The 24,778-nt window shown below is 38.2% G+C and overlaps 1 protein-coding gene across 7 annotated transcripts in view; it reads left to right on the forward strand.

Annotated features, from left to right (window-relative positions):
- RUNX1T1 (RUNX1 partner transcriptional co-repressor 1) overlaps window positions 1-24,778 on the forward strand; it is a 135,405-nt gene that overhangs the window by 28,538 nt on the left and 82,089 nt on the right. The window contains exon 1 of one of the 7 annotated variants that reach the window (XM_082601513.1): window positions 4,467-4,488. The exons of 5 other annotated variants lie outside the window; for them this stretch is intronic. Coding sequence is in view for 1 of the 2 variants with exons in the window: in XM_082601510.1 (XP_082457636.1) it covers window positions 10,383-10,389 (7 nt within the window). In the remaining variant the exon portion in view is untranslated. Of the gene's footprint in view, window positions 1-4,466; window positions 4,489-9,603; window positions 10,390-24,778 lie in introns of those variants that run through there. One more of the 7 variants, XM_082601510.1, reaches the window with a different exon arrangement.

A 24,778-nucleotide genomic window follows, 5' to 3' on the forward strand; every position in this document is an offset into this window, starting at 1 on the left:
ACAAAACTGCTGGGGTTTGAGAGCGTTTGCCTATATTTTTAGTTTTTCTTGGTCATGTTTGAGGGGTCTGATAGTATTAATGGGCTTTACCCCACACGGAGCTTTGAGCTTATTGTAGCACTGCACACTGATCCCAGGTCAGTGTGATGCGTGAAATCAATTTATTTGAATCTCTTTGCCTCTATAGGAATTTGGCAGCATGCCAGTTGTTTTCATTTAATGTCCTTTGTGTTGAACACAGACAAGCAGGCATGCTTTTGTATTCATCTTTCTTTTGGTCTCTGTCTCTTTCAGCCAATATTTTACTCTATGGATTTTGAGATGAAGGAAGAATATATTATTTATATGATTCTAATCATTACTTAATGTGTGTGTGTGCTACTTTCTTATCTTTTAAGGGATTTTTAAAAATATTCCTGAGTTTTAATGGTGACTTTCTTTGTAGAGAAGAAATATTTTAGTTTTTAAAAAACAACATTTTTGATGAAACATAATAAACCAGATCATAGGTGGTATTTACTTACCATGATGCTCATTATCAAAACTGAAAATAACAATACTAATTACACTATACAACGGATGTTTAATTTGTGAACTGGATTATCAAAATCACTTCTTGGGGAGCTTTTTGAATGTAAAGATTCATACTTTAATCAAGCACACGCTAAAGAAAAAAGTATTATTATCTGGGTATTATTATCTTTGAATAATCTATGTTGATTAATATGCCAGTGTTTTTATGTGATTTTTTTTACAGAATTCCTGCCATTAGGGCAATTTTTTGCTCTTTAAAATTTGGAGGGTCATGACAGGGAACAGCACAGAGGTTTTTAGGACAAATAGACTCAGACCTTTCTGTGGATGTTTTTGTAGGGAGGATTTGTTTCTGGGTCAGCTTTAGGAAAAGGTGGAGAAGGAAACGAGAGAGAGTGAGAGGAGAATGCTCTGTTGATGCTCCGGGCAGTTCTTGCGGAAGTTGATATGCAGAACCAGGGAGCCGCGGCTTCAGGGTCAGGCTCTTACCCAGCAGCCCTGCTTCCTTGTTTAATTACCTGAAGAGCAAAACAGTCAGCCTGAGAGTGTGTGAAAGCCCAGTATCTCTGCAGCCGCCTGGCGCTCTGACATCCTGCAAGGCCAGCCCTGTCTGTCCGCCAGCGTCAAGCTGGCTCCCGCCCTGGGTTCCTTTCTTTCTGGAGGCATTGTGTGGAAGAGGGTTTGGTCAGGAATTTGAGGTTCCTGCCAGTGCTGTGTCCCTGCTCTTTCTTTCTGGACTACGGTGACAGACATGCTTGATTTTTTTTTTTTTTTTCTTAATGGGTTTAAAAATCTGTCTTTTTCATTTTACACCCTGGCCTTGCTATGAAACAATATCTCTATCAACAGCAACAGACATCAACCAGTGCAGGACTGGCCTCAGTTAATGGGTTCTCTTTTACCTAATTCCTGTTATTTAGTTTCCTTCATGTGTTGCCTTTTTAGGCCAGATTCACTGGTAGGTTGGTGTGGAACTAGCAATTAAGGTTGTTTTTTTGTGAGGCAGTTTTGGAATCTTAATCTGTCCGTGAAAACAGAATAGTCCAGTTTTAAACAAAGGTGATAGAACCTTTAAGGTTGGGTTTTTTTCCTTTCCCTGGAATTTAAATATGGATGTGGACATTTGCTGTGGGAAGGGCCATACCCTTTGAAGAAGTTGAGGGTGGTGGGAAACATTATTTGGAATGTGTGGCCAATTTGACAGTAGTGTAGGGTACTCTGAGGAATGCTTGGAGATGGAGCCATTTGGGAGATCCCCAGAGTATAACAAGATGTTATGTTTCCAAGAGGAAACCCAGCAGGTTCTTTATGCACAGGGTGGGCTGGTGAAATGTCTGCACTGTGGGTGGGGGAGCAAAGGTGGTGGTGGTGGGGGGTTCCTGCAGAGGGAGGGGGAAGTGTGACTACATATGCAGTGATTTGGTTTTTCCAGCTACTTCATTAGGATTCTGTCATGCAGACTTCAGGGCATTTACCCTTTATATGCACATATGTGCATCCCATTAATGTTAATAGGAGTCGCCGGCAAGTAAAGAGAGCAGCAGTGTGTACCTGTGTTCTGTATGAGCACAGCTCCAGGGGATTGATTCCATTCTTTGCAAAGAATCAAGGAATTGGCCTCTGCAGGGAGGAGTTTGGTAGGAATTATTCTAAAAGCTTATTTTTCATATTATATTTATGGAAGCGATGTCAATATTTTATGTGTTTGTATACCACTCCAGTGAAAAGTATATAATCATTTAAATAATTGGATTAGCCTCGTTCATCTTGTGATGGAGCTGGCATCACCATGATCTATTTATACACTAGCATAAGTAGTGGTATGTGGATCCTTAGGCACGTGCGTGTTTATTTATGTATCAGCCTGCTGCATTTCTCTGAGTAGTATTTCTCTTTCAGCATCAGTATAAATATGAGAAAAGAAAACAGGTAAGCCACAGTCAACATTCCTAACTGGTGTCCTCTTCCACTGACAGACTCCAGGTACCCCCCTTTCAAGCTCCAGGTTTTTGGAAGTTCTATCCAACTGGAGCTTTTTTAAATGCAAGTAACATTACTGCTAGTTGTAGCATTAAGCCTTAGCAGCAGAGAGTGTATAACGTGAGAAGAACTTGGAGGACTTTGAAAAGTGAATGGGGAGAGTTGTGGCTTGCAGGTGGTATTAATGGGCTGTACCCCACACGGAGTAAGGAACAAACTATGAACAAGAAAATGGGGTTGTCGCCTTGCACTGAGTGTGCTCAGTAAGTGGAGTGGAATGTCAAGAAGAAAGCAGATCTGTGGGACAGGAGAAAGGGAGGAAGTGAATTACTCTAGAAAAGAGAAGGGAAGAAGCCAAAATCTATGAGTAACTGTGGACCTGTGTCAGTTTACCAACAGGAATCAAAACAGGACATTTTGATATAACAGATAAAAAAGTCACAGTATTCCAAAATTTTAGTAAGATCCTGGTATCTACAATTAAGAATAACTTTAATGAGAAGTGAGAGTGAGAGTTGAAATTTCCATACAGAGTAAGAATTAGGTTGAGATTTTTAGGTTTTAACCACTGTTCAGTGTATTTCAGAATATACAGCATTGCATTCTAGTCTACCTGGTCTTGTTGGGGGGTGGGGAGGTGAGGGGAGGAGGAGAGGGGTACATGACGAAACCCAGGAGGGTCAGAGTGAAACGTTAATTTAAAAATTTGCATTGTTATAAAAGCAGATATACTGTGCTGGGTATTATTTGAACAAATAAAGCAGTTTTGGAATGAAAACTTATAATGGAATCCATAATACCTAGGTTTGAATTTGTTTATAAATGTGGCAAATTAGTATGTGTGGATGGATTTTGCTAATTTGCAATGTGGAGAGATAGAAGTGGAGAGTTTGTTAGAGATAAAAGTCCTGTGAAAAAAGAATATGATGAAAAAATTCCGGGATTTTTTTGTTTGTTTGTTTGTTTTATTGCTGTGTGTTTGCTCCACCTGGTGGATTTTGTTGAAAGTGTTTTAATCCATGTTAATGAAAAGACTACCCTGCACACAATTTACAGTAAGATAAATCTTTTGTTTTATTTTTGTTGCTGTGAAAAATAGTTTAATTCCTATCAAGGTCAAAACATTTATGTCTTTTGTTCAGTATTTTCATTGCATTGAAAGTAATATTTATTGTTTCTTCTGGCTCAAAAATGTAATACATGCTCACTTTAGAAGATTTGGAAAATAGAGAAAAATTAAAAGAGGAAAATAAACATGATTTATAATTTCATCACCCAGAATCATTGCATTATTTTCAAGAATAGATGTTATCAGAAGAGGACCACTTTTGCATTTACATTTATTTAAAGATATGTGGAAAGTTAAATACTATGCCAAAGTGTGATTGATGATGATCATTATAATTATTTTTGGACAAATGCTGCCTTTAAAATTCCCAGTCTCTAAAAAAAAAAAGTGTTTTGCAGGAACTGCATTTGTTAAGCTACATGTCTACAGAAGGCAAAGGTAGTAGAGATTAAAGGTACCTCATGCATTCATAGGGCTGTTCATACGGGTGACGAGATCTGTTGTTCGCTGGACTTACACAGATTGCTTTCTTTAGAAATCTTAAGGAGTCAGTTGTGCTTTGATCATCTTATTGTTTTCCTTAGGTTATTCTTTTTTTCTCCTTTAGACTCTAAAAGCTCTGTAACAGAAGGTGAAGTTTTGAAAACAGTGTCTCCATATGCAAGGGATTTGGAGACCTTTTTATTGTCTTTAAAATTGTCATTCACAGTCCTCATTAGCATTTATTGTTGCAAGCATACAGGCAGAAAATGTGAAATTGGTATGTCATGAATAGCCCCACAGAGCTCTCGAGCCCTCCGAGTTTGCCTGCATGTGGTGTGGGCTGGGCTTTGAGGGAAAGCTGTCCAGATGGCTGCCTGCACAGGGCAGAGCTGCAGGTTTTTGTCTCTGGTGCTGGGAGGAGGGTAAGTTCATTGGAGCATACGCCATCACCCTTGCTTTTTAACAAAACTAACTTGCCGTTAGTTAGGATGGGGAGGTGGTGACATTGAAACAAAGGTTTTCCATGGAGTGTTACAGTCCTTGTCAAATGGGTAAGAGATGAGTATAGAGTGTCTTCTATATTATCTGAGTGATTTTTGTAGTTATAAAACATAGGAGGAAACTAAATGGCAACTTATTTGCAGATTTTACATGCAAGTGTATACTTTTTAAGATTGATTGTTTTTATGGGAATATGCTTTTGTATGAAGAGAGAGTTGATATAGCTAGTACACAGCCTTGTGGATTACTGAGGAAGTGTTTTACTTTAAAATTTAAAAAAATAATTTAACCCTTTGCTGGTGCCTATGGATTAATCTACATTTAATGATATTAGTAGGTTTGAAGTTTGCATTTAAATAGTACAACATTCAGACAATGCAAGTGTTAAATCTGTTTTAACATTTCAGAATTTTTTTTGAATATTAGGTATTGAAAATCAAAAGTCGTTGGTGGAAAAGAACTGCAATATATTGTGATATTTTAAAGGCCTTGGCACTGTTAGAAACAATTCATAATAATTACAAATACAGATTTTGTTTTCGCACATGATAGTTCATCTTAAACAGATTTCATTTTGTAGAAATACACATACATGCTCCCTACATACTTAAATGTACTAATACACATCTTTTCATGCATGTGTAGAGAACATTGTACTTCAACCAGAGTTAAGACTCAAATACAGTGCCTAAAAAATTGTTGGAATGATATAACTAACATTTTATTCTGAAGGTGGACAAAAAAAATCAAAGAGACTTTTGGGCTGATCAGCTTAGGTGATCATTATTATTTAAAAGTTTGTTAGGATTGGCATCTTCAAATTACAGTTTAGAGCACATTATTAACTCACTTTAACTGATTGGAGAAACAAAAATCAAAGGGACCTGAGTCCTTTGGTTTGACATGTCACAGGTGAAGGGAAGGGGTCATGACTTCTAGTTCTTGACCTGCCACTTGCCCTGGTAGATTTGGATTTCTCGACAGACCATATAGCATGTTCTCCATGGGACACTGTTTTGTATGGTGCTTTGTCATCTAGTTGCAAATGATCCAAGCAGCGAAGCTTTTCTGCTGCTGTGATGTCTGGTATAATCACCTATTAAGATAAGCTTCCTCTATCCAGCATGTTTTCTTTGACTTGATTCCATCTTATTGCTAGCACTTAGGCTCTCGTGGATAGCCCTAAATAACCCTTTGACCCTGTGATGTTTATACACCCTTCAAATTCTTAAGATGGCAATCATGTCTCCTGTTCTTTTGTCATTTAAGCAAAGCTCTTGTGAGCTCTTCTGGGGGCTGGCTGAAAGTTATGGAGACAAAAATGCCTGCTAGTCATTTCCCCCAAAGGAAATATTTGAGGGAAATAGCATGAATGTGTCCAGTTGTTTACAACAGACTTTTATATAAAGGAGGTTAAAATGACAGATATTCTCTTACCTTTATAAAATACTTTAATGAACTTTTTAACTTAATTTTTTTCTATCCCACTCATTTCTTTCTGGTTGGCTGCATCTTATGTTGTAGCCTAACTAAAACATAAACCGTTTGCTTTTCTTGCAGACAAAGTATAATTGGATTTATCTTTGTCAGGAGACAATCTATTATGGCTTTTATTTAATACAGTTTCAGATGTCTTTCAGTGGCAGAAACAAATTAATGTACATTTTTATTAGGTGTTGTATCTATTTAATTGACTGTCAAAGTGATGAGAAGTTAGGAAATCATCCAAAAGAGAGGTCCATCTCCCGTAGCCCAACAGCTCACACATTAGGTAGGTTTGCCCTGTCAGTGGGATGCCTTTAGAAAACACTAATAGCTTCCAGCTGGGTGGAAAATCAAAACCTTTGGGGTCTGACAAAACTAGCAGATTTGAATTTGAAAGCAGAGCTAATGCCTCCATTTTATTTTTTACCACTCGCCCATAAAACATTATTTTCCAATATGTCAGCCTCATTTGGTGGCCAGTGGCCTGAAATTGAAAGTGGAACAAGCAAGCGGAGAAATCTGGACATTAGTGAGTCCGCCCTTTCAAGCTGGTGTGCCACTTTGTGGACAGGTCTCCCCTAAGAGCAGGGGGGTCTTAATGACCATTCATCAATGCTCGTTGGCTGATCATTGAGTGCCTTCTCATTCAGTTTATCAAGTCTTGCACATAAAAAGTCAGAATAAGCCTTATTCAGCTTTGTTAAAGGCAACTAGGAGTAAAATGCTCCATTTGAACCCATTTTGCCCTGTTTTTTCACTTTGTTAATGCAGCCCTGCTTAAATGAGTGCCTTTATTGGGTCGGTTAGAATATCTGAAACTATTAATTCTCTTGTATTGAATAGCTGGTGGCAGGCCAGAGCAGATGGGGTAGGAAGGTATTTGGTTGGGTGTATTGCTTTCAATTAGGATCAATGAGGTTTCAGCTTCTTTGAATTAACTCACTTAATACCTACTGTGTGAAGTCACAGTGTATCACAACAGCCTGCTAGGAGCAAGTGGAAAGTTGAGAAGACCTGTGGAAAAGCTTTAACTCAAACTCTTCCTTCACCAGTGCAGAGAGATTTCATTAACTGCAATTTCAGTAGACTGCTAGTCCCTATTGGTAAGTCAGGTTTGAACAAAGGAAAAATCTGTACTATAGGGATGGTCTGTTTTGGAAACAAGTGGACAGTACCTTAGAGTAATACAACACCATAATGTCCTTCTAGTGAAAGAGCTAAATATACTGTCAGAAATTTATGTATTATTTTGGGAGCTGGGCATTCAGTTGTTGACTAAATATACTGATTTGGAAAGTGATGTTTTAGATGACTCTTTAAAAAAAATTGCCTTAAAAATGCTCCGTGTTCTTAATTAAAAGACATCCATTAACTGACATGGCTCTTCTAAGGAAGACACTTAATTGGTCAGCAATGTATTCTTTGTTATTGTTTTGAATATATTTTAATTTTTAAAAATATGTTTCCTAATGGTAATGCAGGTCGGTGTTTTATGCCAGGGAAAACTTCCACAATACATATTCTTTTTTCCCACTCACTTACATAAATGTATTCATCATGTTATTGATTGTCTATTTTTATTATACAATTTGAATGTTAGAGATCTTGGCTCCTTATACTCTTTTTTTTTTTTTTTTTTTTTTTTTTTAATTAAAGGGAAAGTTACCTCTGTCTAAGTAACTGTATAGAACTATAGAACTATGCATCCAGGCTTTCCTGTTCAGGGAGAACTGCCAAATGGGGTTGCTGTTTTGCTTGCCTCCATGGCTTACAGGATAAGAGGAGGAAACTGGTTCCCCGAGAAAAATGCTGAACTAGTCTCAGGTGCACACACACTCAGGCCCTTTCTGCAATCAGATTTCTAGTCTAGGTGAGAATCTCCAGGGATCCAGGTTTTGTTGATGTGGATCAATTTAAAGTGGCAATTACTGTAGTCAGATAACAGCTTAAAAAGCTTCTTTACACATAGAAAAGATACATAATCACACAGCATATGGAACTTCAGTTTTCTGAGCTGTGGTTTAGGGACTTGCAGTGTACCGATATTAAGACCCAGTTTTAAAACCGGGTATCATCCAGTTTTCTTAAAGTGTATTGCATTTTTGTCCTATGATTTTCTATTTTAGAAGTGATTCACCGTGCATATTGATGAAAGTTGGGTTTCCCACTGTGAAAATGTTCTCTTTCTAACATAGATATAGTATTAAAAAGAAAATCAGTGGCGTGTAGCATTGAGTGGCTTAAAAAAAAAAAAAACCTCTCTTTAAAAATGAAAATCTGCAGATTTAGGATTCTGGATTCCATAAAGGCCCTTATAGCAGGGCTTAATTGATTATCCACCCATGCCTGCTATAAAGCTTTCTGTCATAAGAATGTTTGAACTCGGTGCATAACTGTTCTGAAATCCATTACACAGAACCTCATTACAAGTGACATCTAACTAAGATGAACAAAAAGATTGGCCTCATAAATAGGGTGCAGTACACTATTAGTGACAGAGCAGAGTAATCATTATGAATTATAGTCATTTTACAAGTTGTCTCTGACAGTGATGGATTTTTGAGGGGTTCACTAGATGAAGCAGCATTTCTTGGGCGCAGTATTTGAGGACTGTACAAGTTCTTATTGATTGACACTGTTTACCAAAGATGATCTGTTCTTAGTTTGTGCAGGGTATGTGTGTACCTGGGCACGCTTTGAAACAGGTTGTGTGCACTCTCGGGATAAGGTGTAGGACGGGTGAGGAGTTAGAAGTCAAGAGTCACTGCCTCTATTTTCAGATGGGTTTTTATGGTTTCTTTGAGGCAGCAAGTAGAGGGAAAATCAATCTGATAAGGGCTAAAAGCATATCGAAAGTGTAGAATAAGCACAGGATGAGTTGGAAGACTGTGAAGGCAGAGCAAGAGTTAAGGGGGATGCTCCCGGCTGTCATATTCATTGAGCTTGTGGGCTGGTCAGAGGCTCCTAAGTGGAATTGTTTCTGTGTTGATACTGGATTGAACATACACTGGAAAGGTAAAGCCTGAGGGGTCTGTCTCATCATGTGTCGTGTTGTTAAACTCACAGAGACCTAGGAAAGATTTGCAGGTGTTAAACTGAGGAAGAGTTTTAGAAGTGAACAGTATTTTCCTTCTGCCTGGCATTTTTGTGTGTGTAGAAAAGTCATGCAAGGCAGGCAGGCATATGTTTCTCCTATGAGGCAAGGATGTTTTACAAAGGACTAAAGAGGGACTGCTGAGAGGAAAATAGCCAGCTTTAGATAAAGCACTATAACAAAGGCTCTAGTTTTATATATCATGGTGTCCATTAAAGCTTAATAGAGAAGAGTCCATTGAACCTGGCTGGGTATGTGTTCTTCATGGGAAGGATAAACATTTAAGAGCGTGCAAAAAAGTCAGAAATCAGGAGGACATGATGGTTCAGCTTTTGAAAAGGCTTTACAGCGAAGATTTTGTTTTCATCTCCCATGGATCTCTATGCAAGGTAGAGGAGAGGAAGCTAAGAATGTTTGGAGCATATCAACGCGGGGATCCCAGGGGGTTAAAAGCACGCTAGTAAAATAAAAGTGGTCTGCTTCTGCTTCTCAAAAGTGTTCTATTTTACACATACTACTGAGAAGCTGACAAAGGAAATGATTCTGATACTTTGTTCAGTCTGATAAACTGGCACAGTATACACAGTCTTAGAACATTTTGTATACTGTTTTTGACTTCCAGTTCAATAAACAAGCTTTGAGGTCTGTGCCTGTGTGTTTTTTGTTTTTTGTTTTTTTTTTTAATAAAGTTCCCAATTATGGGGGGTTAACATGCGAAGGTGGAAAGGACAGCTTTCGTTGTGAGCAGTGGTAGGGGGCCAGGTCTACTTTCTGTTCTTTTGGCAAAATAAGGGTTAACTTGTAACGGGCTGGGGGTGGTGGTGAATGAATTATTCAGCATTTAGCTTATCATTCTGCATTTTACTTTTCCCTTCTTTGGTGCTCTGGAACTTGCTGAGAGAGGTAGAGTGGGTAAGGGGAGGCAGGGGTTGTGATACTTTGCATACACATCCCTGTCATTGTTCTGCCTGAAGAGACAGGGCTGGGTTCAAGGCCACATGTGCTCCTGTCATCATCCACATTTCTGCTCCAAGTGCAATCCGGAGTGTCAGCTCTCCATCTGTCTCTGCCTGGCAGGCGCACGCGCCCAGCACCCTGCCTTGGGCTATGCCGCCCCAGCCCCTTCTGACGGCCCTCGTCTCTCTGCCGGTGCCCATTCCAGAGCAGGAGGCATGAGCCCTGAGCACGCTTGCTCTTAGGAGAGAGCCACTTTCTGTGTGTTCGCTGGATTCAGGGATGCCTGGTGAGTTAGCCCTGCTCCGCTTTCTCTCTGTGGTTTTGAAATGAAGAAAGCTTACTTTTTATTATGCTTGGAAAAATACCTTCTGCCCCACGGTGAGCTGTATTTTACGTGGGCAGGCAGAGGCTGGGGGTGACAGAGGTGAGATGTGGAGAGCGGCATAAAAAGAGCCCTCAAAAATCTCAGTACAGGGGTACAGGGTGTGGAATCCTTGCTTTTAAAATGTGGGAGGTGTGTTTTAAAGGCTGAGGGAAAGTACAGCCACATATATGTTTGCCAGAGCAATTTTACTTGAGGGATTTAGCTAAAGTAAGAAGTATTGTTTCTGTTCTGGATTTTGTGACTGTCATCTGTACCTTGTATCCTGGGCATTTCATCTGTGGAGAGAGTTTACAGATTATGGTGGAATACTGGGATGAGGTCCCTTTAAAAAGCTGTTCATGTCAGAGAAAGTGAAGGAAGCTTTAGGGACTACAAATTATTTCAGTCTCATCCTAAATCACAGTCCTTAGATGTCATCAGGCAAATAATCGAAATCGGTTAATTAAAAATAAAAAGTCTGCTGAGTTACTGAAGCTGTTGTGGTCCTGGAAATTTAGTGTATGTCTGTTTCCTCTGAAAAATATTATCTTTGGAGCCTAGAGTGTTTCTGTGATTGTTGCCAGTGAAGGCTCTGCTTATGGAGAGAGAAGCTTGGTAGAAGCCTGGTGGGGAGAGGGTGTTTCTGCTCTTCTCAAGAACTATATGGATTGCCCTTTACCTACTTTGAGTAGCCTATCTCAGATTAAAAAAAGGGCAGTTAGAGATCCTCCAGCTGGCTGGTATGTGCGGATGTTTTGGGTAGGACAGGCAGAAGAGGCTGTACTTGGTCACAGAGTTTGTACACCTCACAGATGGTGTTTTGAAACATTATCTGCCGGTTTTCTGCAACCACAGTTGTGTGTAGGTATCGCCAGTTGTTTGAAGAATGTTTTTCCCTTTAGGATGTGTCTTGTAGTCCTCATCATTATTGATATATGTGCAGAAAGGATGCATTTGTGACGGAACTGCACCTTTTTTATTCAGTAGACAAGGGATGTGTGTAGCTGAAATATGGGGAAAATCAATTTACAAAAAGACAATGACTGAGGTCTTTGAAAGGTCATTTTAACTCTTTAAGCGATCATCTTGATTTATATGCACCATGCAGCTAAGGATGTAATGTGCGTTGGGTGTGTGATGTGGAATCTGTGTGAAAAAGTGCTTGTGTTTTTTATTTAGCCAGAGTATTGTAGTATCGTTTCATCTGATTTTTATGTCCTCAGTCAAATCTAATTTGTTTTTATGCTCTTAATTAATATGTGTTAAATGATCTGATTTATTAGTGTTTTGTAGAGTCTATATTTTGTTTTGGTAAAACAAAACCCTATAATAACCCAAAGCAATCTGTGAATGATAATAAGTGAAAGAGATTAGTTAGGACCCTTGCTATCCCATGCTGGTTACATGATTTTAAAATATTCTTCAAAGCATCCTTATTTAAAATGCATTGAACTATATTTAAGGTTTTAGAATCATTGATAAGTGTGTTTTAGCATTGTCGTTAACCAGCCATAGCTGGTTCTAAAGCAGTGACCTGAAGTGTGGGCAATGTTTCTCACTGTCTCTTGCTCATCAACTGTGTTAGAAAACCTTGTACTTTGATGCAGAGGACATATTAACAGCTGCGACTATGAGCTTGTGTCAGAATGGCGATACTTGAGCGGTTCTGACACTTGGCTATTTTTGATACCCATCTGCACTTTTAAACCACTACTGTCGGATGGACTACCTCTTAATATATTTTCAGCATATTTTAGTCCATATATATATATACTTATATTAATGGACAGTTTTTACCATCTGGGACAGATTTTATATTTTTAAGTAAGACATTATGTGTGGAAGACTAAAAGGATGTGTTTCCGGTAATCTGATATTGCACTGTTTCTTAAATTTGACTACGTATTTATATATCAACAATTATTATTATTATTATTATTATTATTTTATTATTATGATCTTTTTTCCATAAGTCAGGTATCAGAATTGGATCCTGGTTGTTCCAAACTTGATGTAACAATTCTCAGATCTAGGACCTTTTTCATAAAAATGGGGGATCCCTGGAAACAGATGTGCGCAAACTTATTCAAAGACATACTAATCTGTGGGGATGGGTAGGTAAGGTCTTAGTTTCAGGGTTTCTATAACTATGTCAGTTAATAAAAAAAAAAAAGCACTTTAGCTGTTGATAGCATACTATTTCAAAAGGAACCATGAAAAGTCAAAGGAGGCCATGCATGCTTTAAAGAAACAGATTAAACTGTTTTGATGATTTAACGCAATATAAGGAAATATCATTTCATTGCCTGTCACTTCGGAACAACTAGATCCTTGTGTTTAAGGAAAGAAAAATGTTTTCTTAGGAGAAGGCTAGGAGACGTTTGGCATTATAGTATTTCAGGAGGAGATGGCTCTAAGCTTTCTGATACATTTATATTTTTATCAATCTTTGTATAATATTATTAAAGAACATATGTTGACCTACAAAATGCTTTCAGGACTGTTTCCTTAAAAGGACAATAAGTGAGCACAGTCTGCATAGCCCAGAAATAGTGCTGTTCTTTCAGAAGATGACTAGTATTAGGTCAGACCACCCTTTCTCAATGGTCCTGCTCTCCAGATGTGACTGGAACTTTTTTTTAAGTTCAAGTTTCCAAAAAAAAAAAAAAAAAGATTTGTTTTCAAAATCTGGTTTTACTTAAGACATCTCCATCCTGGAGTGCATTTCATAAATTGCCCACATATTTTTCTTAGCAGAGAACTTAACTGGCTGTAATTTTTAACACATGGCCACATCATGTGATATTTTCAAAACACTTACACATAGCTTTAAGAAGGTCCCTGCAGAAATGATCCATCCTCTCACAGCCAGCCTTTTTTTTTTTTTAACAGCATATCTGCATTTTCCATTTAGTAGAGCTATATATTATTAGCTTACATTTTTGGGTAGTAAAACAGTGCATTGCTGATTGTAAAACATGGACTTTATTATCTGCTGAAAATTGATTTGGCATTTATAGCCACTGTGTACTAGACTGTTTTTCTGTTTTTAACATCAATGCTTGCAAGTGATGATTTGTGTAAAATCAGAAATGAAATTGCCATGGACAGACAACTGTTAGTATCCCTAGTAACTGAACATTTGGATAATGCACCTGGTTATTATTTTTTTTATAGATGCATCTAAGTGCTATTGTACAAGAACATGAAACACAACAGTCTATTCACTGTCACTCTATTTTTACCTTGCAAGTTGATTTGCCATTGTGTTAGGCTAACTCTTTGCTGTATCAAACAAGCCTCCTGCCAGCTATTAAAGACAACTATACTAGCAGCAAATACCCGATTATAAATGTAGACTGTGCAGACATTACTTTTTTGTAACAGACATTTAGAAGTTCCAGCTTCTCTTCAAACCCTGGCCCCAGTTCCCTTTTTCTTTTTAAATTATTTTCTGTTAATATTTCTGAGTATTTGACCTTTCAGTTCTATATATTTTAAATAATACTTGGAAACTTTTACAAGGTATCTTCCTCTGTAGTTAATAATATATTGAAAATGAAAAGCATTTAATCTGTTTTTTGGGGGAGTGGCTATAGTTTTGGACATTTTCATAAGACAAGTAGTTTATTGTTATTTCTTAAAATAAGCATTTGCTTAGTGGGCATTATATAGTCCAGAAATGTTTAGTAACTATTTCATCACTACACTGATATTTGATGCTTGCAAGGGAGATACTGTAATAACAATATTCTGAACAGACTTTTGAATCATCAAAGGAACAAATACATTTTAGAGCTGGAAGACTGACCTTGAAAGTGCCTTCAGTTTACAGATGTTGAAACTGAGGATGAAACTGAGGATCACAGAAGTTAAGTGACTTGCTCAGGTGATTTATTAAAGTAAGAAGATTCACCCTCTTTACCATGCTGCTTCTAAATCTCATATACACGCTACGCTCACTCACATTACCATATTAGTGTCAATCGTACCTTGTTGTCTTTTATCTTCTACCCTGGATTGCTCTTACCATATGCTTTCTCCCCTCCTACTCCATGACTGCAGAGCTATGTGGGAGAAAATTCTGTAACAGTAATCACTTGGCCTGTGGCAGAAGCATGCCATCAAATTTATCTTATAACTGTTTGGAAATTAGAGAGCCTAAATGTGGTTAATTACCTGAGTATTAAGCAGATCGAATAATCTGCTTAGTAAGGCTGTGACAACTGTAAGGTTACTGTAATAAGGACATTCAGGTAGCAGACCTATGTGGGTTGCTGAAAAGTCTACCAGGGACTAAATAACTATGGTTCAGTCTCTCCATGCCATGCACTCGAGGAGTTTTGAGTTCTAGTGCTCCAGGCAGTGAAATAAACAGTAATTATGATATGGAATAACAAGAGCCTGGAGACAGGTAAAGGAACCCAGAGGCAGGTAGTACCTAACTGGATTAAGAGTCAAGGACAGAGCCGGAAGGGTGGGCAGTGGGCTTATTGGAAAGCCTTGCCTGTCTCCTGCTTCTTCAGATTGGATCTCTGTTAATGTAACTTAACATTTTTTAGTTTGTTGTTCTTATACTGAGGATAGGACATTGATTTTTGTTTATTAAATTTTAATATCTGTGTGTGACAGTGGGTATAGTATTTCTTGAAAGCAATTTCTTGGTGTAGAGTTGTGGTTCTTCGGTAGCTAACAGTATCTAGTGGAATAAGTCATTAACGTAAATGACTCATAACTTGAGAACAATAGGGTTTCACACCTGACCAAGAAGCAGGTTTATCTGGCTGGCTTTCTCAAACAGCTGTTTGCATTAATTAGTATTAATGTAAATGTACTTCTGAGAATGTCTAGCTTAATTATGTTTTTCAACCCATAGAGTTCCAGTCAAAGGAATCGGGATGTCCTCTTAATCTCAAAGGGAGTATGTAACTGCCATCTCCGAACAGAATAAATCTGATAGCATAGTATAAGCCTTTTATTGAAAACCTATACATGCCAGGCCTCAAGACTAGGCACCCTATATACTTTCTAATCCTCACTACAGTTCTGCAAAGGGTTTCTGTGACCATGTGATCTATTCGAAACCTGAAGATCAGATAAATTAAGCATTTTCCCCGAGGACCAGGACACACAGATATCGTTAAATGTTAGAGATGGGATTCTCTGGTTTGTCAGCTGATTTTGGATTCCTTTTTTGTTCTTTTTAAGGAGGGGTGAGTCTGTTGCGCTTGATGAGAGGATTTTTGTAATGGAAGCTAGATGGAAACGTTTAAAGGGGGATGTTTGAATTTGAAGTAGAGTAGCATAGAAGGTGGAGTTCTCTGTGCTGAAAAATAAAAATGGAAAAGCATTAGCCTCAGTCATCAAGAACCAAGAACAATCTTGGGTAAAGCAGGTTAGCAAGGTAGTTATTTCTCTGTGTATTTCTACTCCTCTTGAGAGAGTACAATGGGAGTAATAGGCATTGGGGGACTAATGTCATTATTTTGAAAAGTCTAATAGAAATTGTAAATTTACTCCCTGAAAAAGCTGTATAGGTTAACTCAGATATCACCCTTCTACGCTTTTGGAATGAGGTAATCCTGGCTATCTTTTGTTGACCAGAACCTCAGATGGATGATTTTCTATGTTTTGGATTATAGTAGAAAACTGGAAATCAAATGATGTATTCAACACAGCGGCAGACAAAACTGTTAAACATCGTGTGGTTAAAAAAATATCAGATCTCTTGGTAGCGAGACTGCTGGGTACCCATGGTTCTGCCCCAGGAGGTTCTAGGCAGGCAGAATGTGTTTCCAGAAGATGAGCACGGGTTGTAGGAAAGTAGATTATCTTTTTTCACCATGCCTCTCCCCCTCTAAAAAAAAGCAGTTGATTTTTAAATTGTGGGCTGTTTTCTCTACAAGATTTCACTTGTTTTCCACATTTCCCTTTTAAAGGCTAAGTGATAAGTGCAGTCTGTAAAAAGTCTCACTTTATTAGAGGGATTCTTTTAATTCTGTGTGGTTTGTTAACATTATACAGTGTACTTTGATGCTCATGCAAGAAAGTAAATTTGAAAGTACCGATGAGAACATGATACTGTAAAGAGTTTGGTCTTAAGAGCTGTGTAATTAGACAGGCAGAAATGCTCTTTAGGAAGAAGGGATATTTAAGGGTGTCTTTATCATGTGTTTATGGCTTTAACAAGAGTCTTAAAAGAGTTTGTCAAAATAAACAGACCAGTCTTAATAATCTGGGATGATTTTGATGGGGTGCTAAGTTATTTAGAACTTTGGGAAAGACAATTGTGCTTCTGAGCATATCATTACTTTACATTTGAACTTTGCACGATTTAACTTCACTGCCTTCCTTTGGACTTGTTTGGTTTAATGATTCTCAGCTTATTGGGAGGAAAATGCATAATAAAATTTGAGGGTCCTGTGGTAACAATTTATATATTATTTCATTTGAAATGCTTAACATGTGTTCTGACAAAGATATGACTGGAACAAAGAAGGGCCTTGATTCTGACACTTTCCATGTGAGATGGGCATTGTTTCCTCTTTATAATAGTTCTATCTGAACCTATATACTCAGCACTTAAGGCAACACATCATTTGAAAGGTCTGTTAACATTTATTTTTTTCTTTCTTTCTGCTCTAGCATTAGTTGTATTTGTACAGTCTAGAGACAGGAAAATATTAAAGGAATCAAAATGAAGTTTTTTGTCCTTAGAAAACACTTTATTTTCTTCCATATGTTCTGGAATGTTCTTAAACATTGGTTTATAAAATACAGAGTGACAGAAACCAGAGGTAAAACTCAACTTCTTAATTACCCAGGCATTCTCTTATATACCAGCGTTTGCTTGCTAAGTGTGAAATAGCCAAAAAAATGGTAAATGTAGATGTGATCAAGCTTTTAAAACTTTTTCAAGTTTTTGTACAATTTAGGAGTCTTTCTAAAGAACTTTGCTGAAAGGAAGAGTTACCTGTTATTATTTATTTGCTACATAGAGGAATATCATTCTGGCTTTTTTTTTTTTTTGTGGTCCCAATTTTTAATACATCTTATTACTTTTTTTTTTTTTTTTTTTAATGCACTCCTTTAGGAGTCTGGAGAACTGGTTAAAATCTCTGGATCTGCTACTTACCCCCTGTTGTTTTGGGCAAGTAATTTAATTTTGCTGATGAGGAATATCTTTCTACTTGTTTTTCATCTTTATCTGCACTTTACTCATACTTTCTGGGGGTAAAGCCTTTGGTACTTTGGTACATTTTACTCATATCTTCTGTGGGTAAAGCATATCAGTGTGACGTTAATACACCTTTTTCTAAAACTTCTTGGAGAATTGAACCGTTTTGTAGTGTTTTCCAGAGAGCAGAAGGGTATATCTTTAAGCAAAGTTGCTTCTGTTTACTTGTTTAAAATTTCTGTACATGTTGGTCAGTTATTTTGAATGGCCCTGTTCTTTATACTTAGCTATGTTCTTAATCAGTTTGTGCTGAATATGTTTTATCTTTTGCTTTATGACTTGGGTTTATATTATAAACAATTAATATATTGTGTTTTATGAGGCCATCTATCAAAAAGCACAGGACATTAGGACTGTCAATTACTGGGTGTGAGTCAAGGTTCTTCCACTTAGTGGTGTGATCAGGAGCAAGTATGTCATTTTACTGTCCGCCTGAGCTTCAGTTTCTTTGCCTCAGGAACAATTATTCTGTCTTGCCGACTTTTGCTTCACAATATGGTGGGTGGTAATAATGATTGTAAACATGCTGTGTCTCCCTAAAAAGCAGAGTTTACACGCAAACGGTAATTATTAAAGGCAGACAGTGATACTCTCTGGACTTAAAAATAGGGGACAGCATTTGAATCACGCAAAAGGGCTCTAGCCTGTTGTGCTCGGTGAGTTTTGTCTGTATTTGATGGGATTTTCTGAGTTTTGTCTACACTTGATAGAATTTTCTCTCTGTTCTTTCTTCTTCCCAACCCCTTCCTGTTTATGTGCCCACACTTTTACCCATTCCAGTAATTTGCTAACTTGGAAACCATATAACCAAACTTAGAATGGCAAGTAAAATAATAAAGTGCATGCTTAAGTGAAAACTTGAAAAGCCCATCTTGTTTTTGTTTTTTTCCCCCCATACATTAATAAGTGGCAATTTTAATTTGTGGTGTCATTTTAGGTGACTGAGACTTTGCCCTCCTTACTGATTTTCATTTCTCTTGGTAGGAGATATTGCTAGAGAGTTGAATTCTCTCTAACCTTTTATGTATCCCAAGATACAGACTCCTCATTGTTTAAAATAATAGACATTTTAAGTGTCATCAGCTTTTCTTGATAAAGCTGCCATTTATATTAAGATCTTGATTTCCTAGTTCTAATAATTCCATTCCAGGCTACCTGTGAGGTTGGCATATAGTAGGCAATCAGCAAATGTTTGCTTAATGAATAAGTGAGGATGAGAGGTGGACTGGGATTCACAGAGATTTTAAAGGAAAGAAATAATGCATAAAGCATGTTAATTATGAGGGGAAAAATTAAGAAGTAAATCTTATAAAATTTTTGGCAAATGGTGTTTAATAATCAAGCATTTTCTTTTAGTTAAGGAAAAATAATAAATTACATTTTTTGGCCATACAGTTTTCTTGGCAGCTAGCTGCATATTAGTTAATTGCATATTGCATGTATTATAAATCTGATAGTTTATCATGATAATATTTACTAGAAGTATGATACAATATATGACACTTAAGAAGAACACTTTCTGACAGAATTGCTGAAATTAGAAACAAAGTCCAGGGCTTTTGACATTTGTAATATTTGGGGAAATTAGCGCTCCCTCTACCTGGGCACTTGCATGTAGTGGGAGGATGGGTGTAAGGTGTCCGTGTTCCAGCAGACATACTGAGTAAGATTCTAGCAAAAGACAAATACTAACAAAATATTTTCATCTTTTCACTTACACAGTAAATTCCGTCAACAGTTTCTTCTACCAGTAATCTTAGATGAGTAGCAGATTGATAGGCTGATAAAATTTATCCTAAAGACTCCAGAGAGATTGCTAAAGTAATTCATTCAGTGCCTGATACGTAATTTCTTGAAAAACATACAATTTCTTATAATAGTGAAACTTTCTTTAAATATTTTTGTCCTCTTATGTTTCAACATACACATTGAATCCTTTGAAAGGGATAGGAGGGCAGGTTTGAGTTTCAGAGAATACCATTCATTACCTTGTATACCTTGGAAGAATAATCTTGCTAATTTGACACATATTTGGTAAGTACTTCTCTTAATTTGTGCCTTTAAAAAATTTATAGAAGGTCAGTGTAGCTTATCAACTGAGTGGCTCTGTTTTTACAAGGATATTGCTGATACTCTGCATGGATTACAGACTTTCCAAGGGTCTTTGGAGCACTTTGGAAACATGGTGTAGAATGATGTAATTAAGTGGTTCTTAAAGTGGGGTGCATGGACCAGCAGTATCAGCATCAACCAGCAACTTAATTGGAAATGCATATTTTCAGCCCCTCTGCAAACTTAATCAGGAACTCTGGGGGTAGCCCAGTAATCTATGTTTGAACAAGCTCTCAGAGGATTCTGAAGCATATTTAAATTTGAGAATCACTGTTGTAAATCATCGTTTCTTGGTCTCCTTGTGTAGTCTAGAGGAAATACCCTTTTTTTTTTTTTTATCATGGGGGTCCCAATGAATGGAAATCAAGGCAATTTACTTGTTTTAAATGATGTAATTAAAAAAATAAAACTCAATAAAAAAATAAAATAAAATGCAATAAATAAACTCAAGAAATTACAAATAATGTGTTTGTTCAGAGCCTTGGTTTCTAATGGCATATTTGGATGCCCACACATTATAGCTAAATTGAATGGGATAGTTAAGAGAAGGTACATTTCAACTCAATTCTGTGGTGTTGTTTATTCTGATAGTTACTTTTAAAGAAGTGAGTCTATTTCATCGCACTCAGGTACCATTTATTATACCCTTGTCTTGTTTTGAGGCCACCTTCTGATTATTCAAAATTTTGAGTTTAGCTTGATCTTCTTTAGAGAATATTTATATAGACCTCAATTTCACAGTAATATCAGGTAATTCAGAAAGTTTAGATATATAAAAGTATTCTTTTTATTTTTCTCTGTGTTGAACATAAATAAGGATTCAGCGTAATTACAGATGTTTCATCAGTAGTGTCTGGAGAAGATTGAGGTCTTACATCTCCTGTATCTGCTGCTGTTCTCTTTTGTGCTTGGTGCAACTTCAGTAAGCGTAGTCTGACACGCTTTGTGGCCTTTGCCTCCTGTGATAAAATAGATTGAAATGATTCCTGACACCATCTGGTGAAGAGGAGCAGCGCTGGAGGACTGTGCTTTGAGAGAAAGTAACTGAATGCTAAGAAATGTGGAAGTCTAGGGACACAGGCAAAGGATTTTTTTCTTTTTTTTTAAAGAGCATGAACATTAATACATCTTCTTGAGGTTTGATGGGACATGTACTGCCTACTGCCCCATCTGGTGCTTATGATAGCATGGCATATTAGCATGCTGCAAGTTCATAATGTATTCAGGGGGAGGAAACATCCCTTGCATACCAATTGAGGCATCCTCTCTTTCAGAACTGCTTTTGAATTTCAATGATGTTTATATCTTCCAAGCCTTGACCAAAGCAAGCATTTCTGCTCTGAGGAATAACGTGAGTGGGTGAGAGTGTGTGTGTGTGTGTTCGTGTTCTCTCCTATTCCCCCATTAATTTCTCTTCCTCCCTTTTTTCTTGATGAAATTATAAGTAGTTATTGATATTATGTTTTATGACTTTTAATGCTTTCTGTTTTGAAACCATGTAATACTTTGTTATTATTTCACTTATGGCGCTTAAAACATTTTGCCTTGTGAAATTGTGTAGTTGTCCCCTTGTAGATTGAACACTTTTTTAAGGGTCAGGCCTGTATCTAATTATGTATGTGTCTCCATGGCACCTAAAGTTCACTCATCCATTTAAAAAATATGTATTTACTGAGCTCACACTGTGGGTGTGACACTGTTGTAGGTACTGAGTAAGACTGGTGGGTCTTTTTTCCTCTCAGGGCATTTGTGTTTTAATTGGGAAGAGACAAACAATAAACAGAGAAACGGATACATCTCCTAGATAATTTCAGATAGGGATAAGTACAATTAAAAAACAGGCTAGGGTTTCCCTGGTGGCACAGTCGTTAAGAATCCGCCTGCCAATGCAGGGAACACAGGTGCGAGCCCTGGTCCAGGAAGATTCCACATGCTGCAGAGCAGCCAAGCCCGTGCGCCACAACTACTGAGCCTGCACTCTAGAGCCCTTGAGCCACAACTACTGAAGCCCTCGTGCCTAGAGCCCGTGCTCCGCCACAAGAGAAGCCACCGCAGTGAGAATCCCGTGCATCGGAATGAAGAGTAGCCCCCGCTCGCCGCAACTAGAGAAAAGCCCGTGCACAGCAATGAAGACCCAACACAGCCAAAAATAAATAAATTTATTAAAAAAACAAACAAACAAAAAACAGGCCAGAGGGAGGGTGGGTGATTGGATTGTCAAGGAAGTCACCTTTAAGGAGGTAATATTTTTGTGGAGACCTGAAGGATCTGAAGAGTTAGTGTCAGAGGAGTAGAAAGTTCAAAAGCTCTGAGGTGAAAATATGGTCAGCATTTTCAAAGGTAATTCAAGCCAAGTTCAGGGGTTAGCCCATTGCTAGGAGTTGGGATTTTATTCTAAATGTGTCAGAAGCCATCAAAAGTAACATGGTCTTAAAGGATAACTTGAGCTGCTATATGTCATGTTCTTAGTAGGCACTAAATAACTATCAGAGGAATGAGATGAGCCTTTAAATACATGGAGGCACTCTGTTGAATTGGAATTAGCATGAATTTTAGAATCAGAAAAAAACATCTCTTGGATTCTGACCTTGATGTTTGACTTTGAGCAATTTTTTAACCTTTTTTAGCTCATGTCTTCTCATTTGTTGAAAGGGAAAATTAGTACCTAAAATCATGGTATTATTGTGAGAATTAAGTGAGGTAATTCACTTAAAAGACCTAGCACAGGGCCCAGTTAATAACAGGAGTCTGATCTACCAGCGACACACACTGATCATAATAAAACATCAGGATGGTTTCGAGGATTATTTAAACAGTTGGCAGCATCTTGTTGGGGATCCTTTTCTGGTACTGTTGTCTTCTTAATAAACCACTGTTAACATATTGCCAGGGTGGTAGTGTGCAGCATCTGCAGTCTCTTGCTCTTGATGTAGAATTATGTAAGGTAGGAAACTCAAGGGATTCGATGGCAAAGTCCATGCCCAGTGAAACAACCTGGGATTGAAAAAATTTTCTTTTCTTCTTCTTAGCCAGAGTTTATCTCAGTGAACTTGAAAAATGTTTACAAGTAACACTGTTTTTTTTTTGTTTGTTTTTTGTTTTTTTGAGAAATTTTAACCTGAGGAAGTCAAATTGCCTTCTGAATTGGAGTGAAAATTGTGATTATATGAAGGATATTGTAAAAAGAGTTTAAATTCATAAAGCAGTAATTGTTGATTAGTTAGATGCATAGTTATTAGATATAAACCTTTTGAAAGGAATTTTTTTGTTTGTTTGTTTGTTTTTTTGCGGTACGCGGGCCTCCCACTGTTGTGGACTCTCCCGTTGCGGAGCACAGGCTCCGGACGCGCAGGCTCAGCGGCCATGGCTCACGGGCCCAGCCGCTCCGCGGCATGTGGGATCCTCCCAGACCGGGGCACGAACCCGTGTCCCCTGCATCGGCAGGCGGACTCTCAACCACTGCGCCACCAGGGAAGCCCCTGAAAGGAATTTTTAATGCACTCAAGTGGAGAATATAAGGCACTCCATAGTTTTTGCATGCATGATGCACTTAATTGCAAGAAACTATTCTGTGACTGTTTTCATTTAGTCTGTGAGGCAGTGTTTAGGTTGTCAAACTTTCTGTAGAAGAATTGTGGGGTTGGGGGGCGGGGGCAGATGTTGCTGGTGGTTGAATGTCTAAAGAGAGTTCCAAGTTACTATTGTCTTGGACATAATCTTATCAAATATATGGATTAGTTGAGTTATTCTTTAAACTCGCTCCCCACTTTTACAATCATGTATTTGTTTTTGGCTAGAGGTTCTCCACTCCTCAATCAGTAGATTTTTTTTATTATATCCATTCCCCCGCCACCCAACAGTCAGGAAAACAAATAATGCTTAAGGAATGTGGAGGGGGAGGTAGTGTGCACTGAATGCGATTCTTGAAATGTTTTTTGATGTCCTACAGAACTGTACAGAGCTGTTGACAGCTGCATGTTGTGTGAGAGGAGTCACATTTATTGCTGCTGAATTCTGGCTGGAGTGTAAGAAGAAGGGTGGGAAGGTAGAAGAGCCATAGAAGTTTGGGAGGCGGAATCACAGTTCAGAATACGGCAGCCGGCTGTTGGCTCCTAAGATTGATCATTTTCCTTAGTTAAGCACCAGTTGGATTCTTAACAACAGCATCTTTCAGAAGTGATGGGTTTGCAAGGCTTCAGGAAAATTCAGAGGGGATCATTTCCTCCCTGAGAAATAGCCTTACAGAAACTTTGTAGGCCATCCCAAATGTTGTCTGTTCAGCACCCTGCTTGCATGCTCATCCTACCCTGCAGGATGCCACAAATACAGATACTTGAGTCATATTTGTTTTCCTCTAGAAAGAGAGGAGAAAGAAAAGCTGGCTGATCAGGTGAGATAGACACTTACATTAATAAGTGTTGGGTCTAGCAGACAGGAAGGAGCCTGATGCGTAGAACCTGCGTGGTGCAGTGCCACATCTGACCTAGGTCCCCTGCCTCCTCATTTTAGTTTGGTTTACAAGATATAATATTACAGACGGCACTACTGGATGTCTCCTCTCTTGTCTACTAAGGACAGTGACCATATCTTGGATAATGGGATAATCCCCCAGTTTGTGATTATTTTCAGTGACTTTGCAAGGGTGACCTTTTTTTTTTTTGCGGTACGCGGGCCTCTCACTGTTGTGGCCTCTCCCGATGCGGAGCACAGGCTCTGGACACGCAGACTCAGCGGCCATGGCTCACGGGCCCAGCCGCTCCGCGACATGTGGGATCTTCCCGGACCAGGGCACGAACCCACGTCCCCTGCATCGGCAGGCGGACTCTCAACCACTGCGCCACCAGGGAAGCCCTGACCTTTATTTTTGACCAATTTCTCTCACTTGCCTTTTGTTTTGGTTTCTAATATTAGAAACAGTCAGCACACCTCAAAACTTGTTTCCTTAGAACATATTTAAAGATA

The sequence above is a fragment of the Mesoplodon mirus genome, assembly GCF_964341445.2.
Source record: "Mesoplodon mirus genome assembly, chromosome: 16".
NCBI classification, from domain to species: domain Eukaryota; kingdom Metazoa; phylum Chordata; class Mammalia; order Artiodactyla; family Ziphiidae; genus Mesoplodon; species Mesoplodon mirus.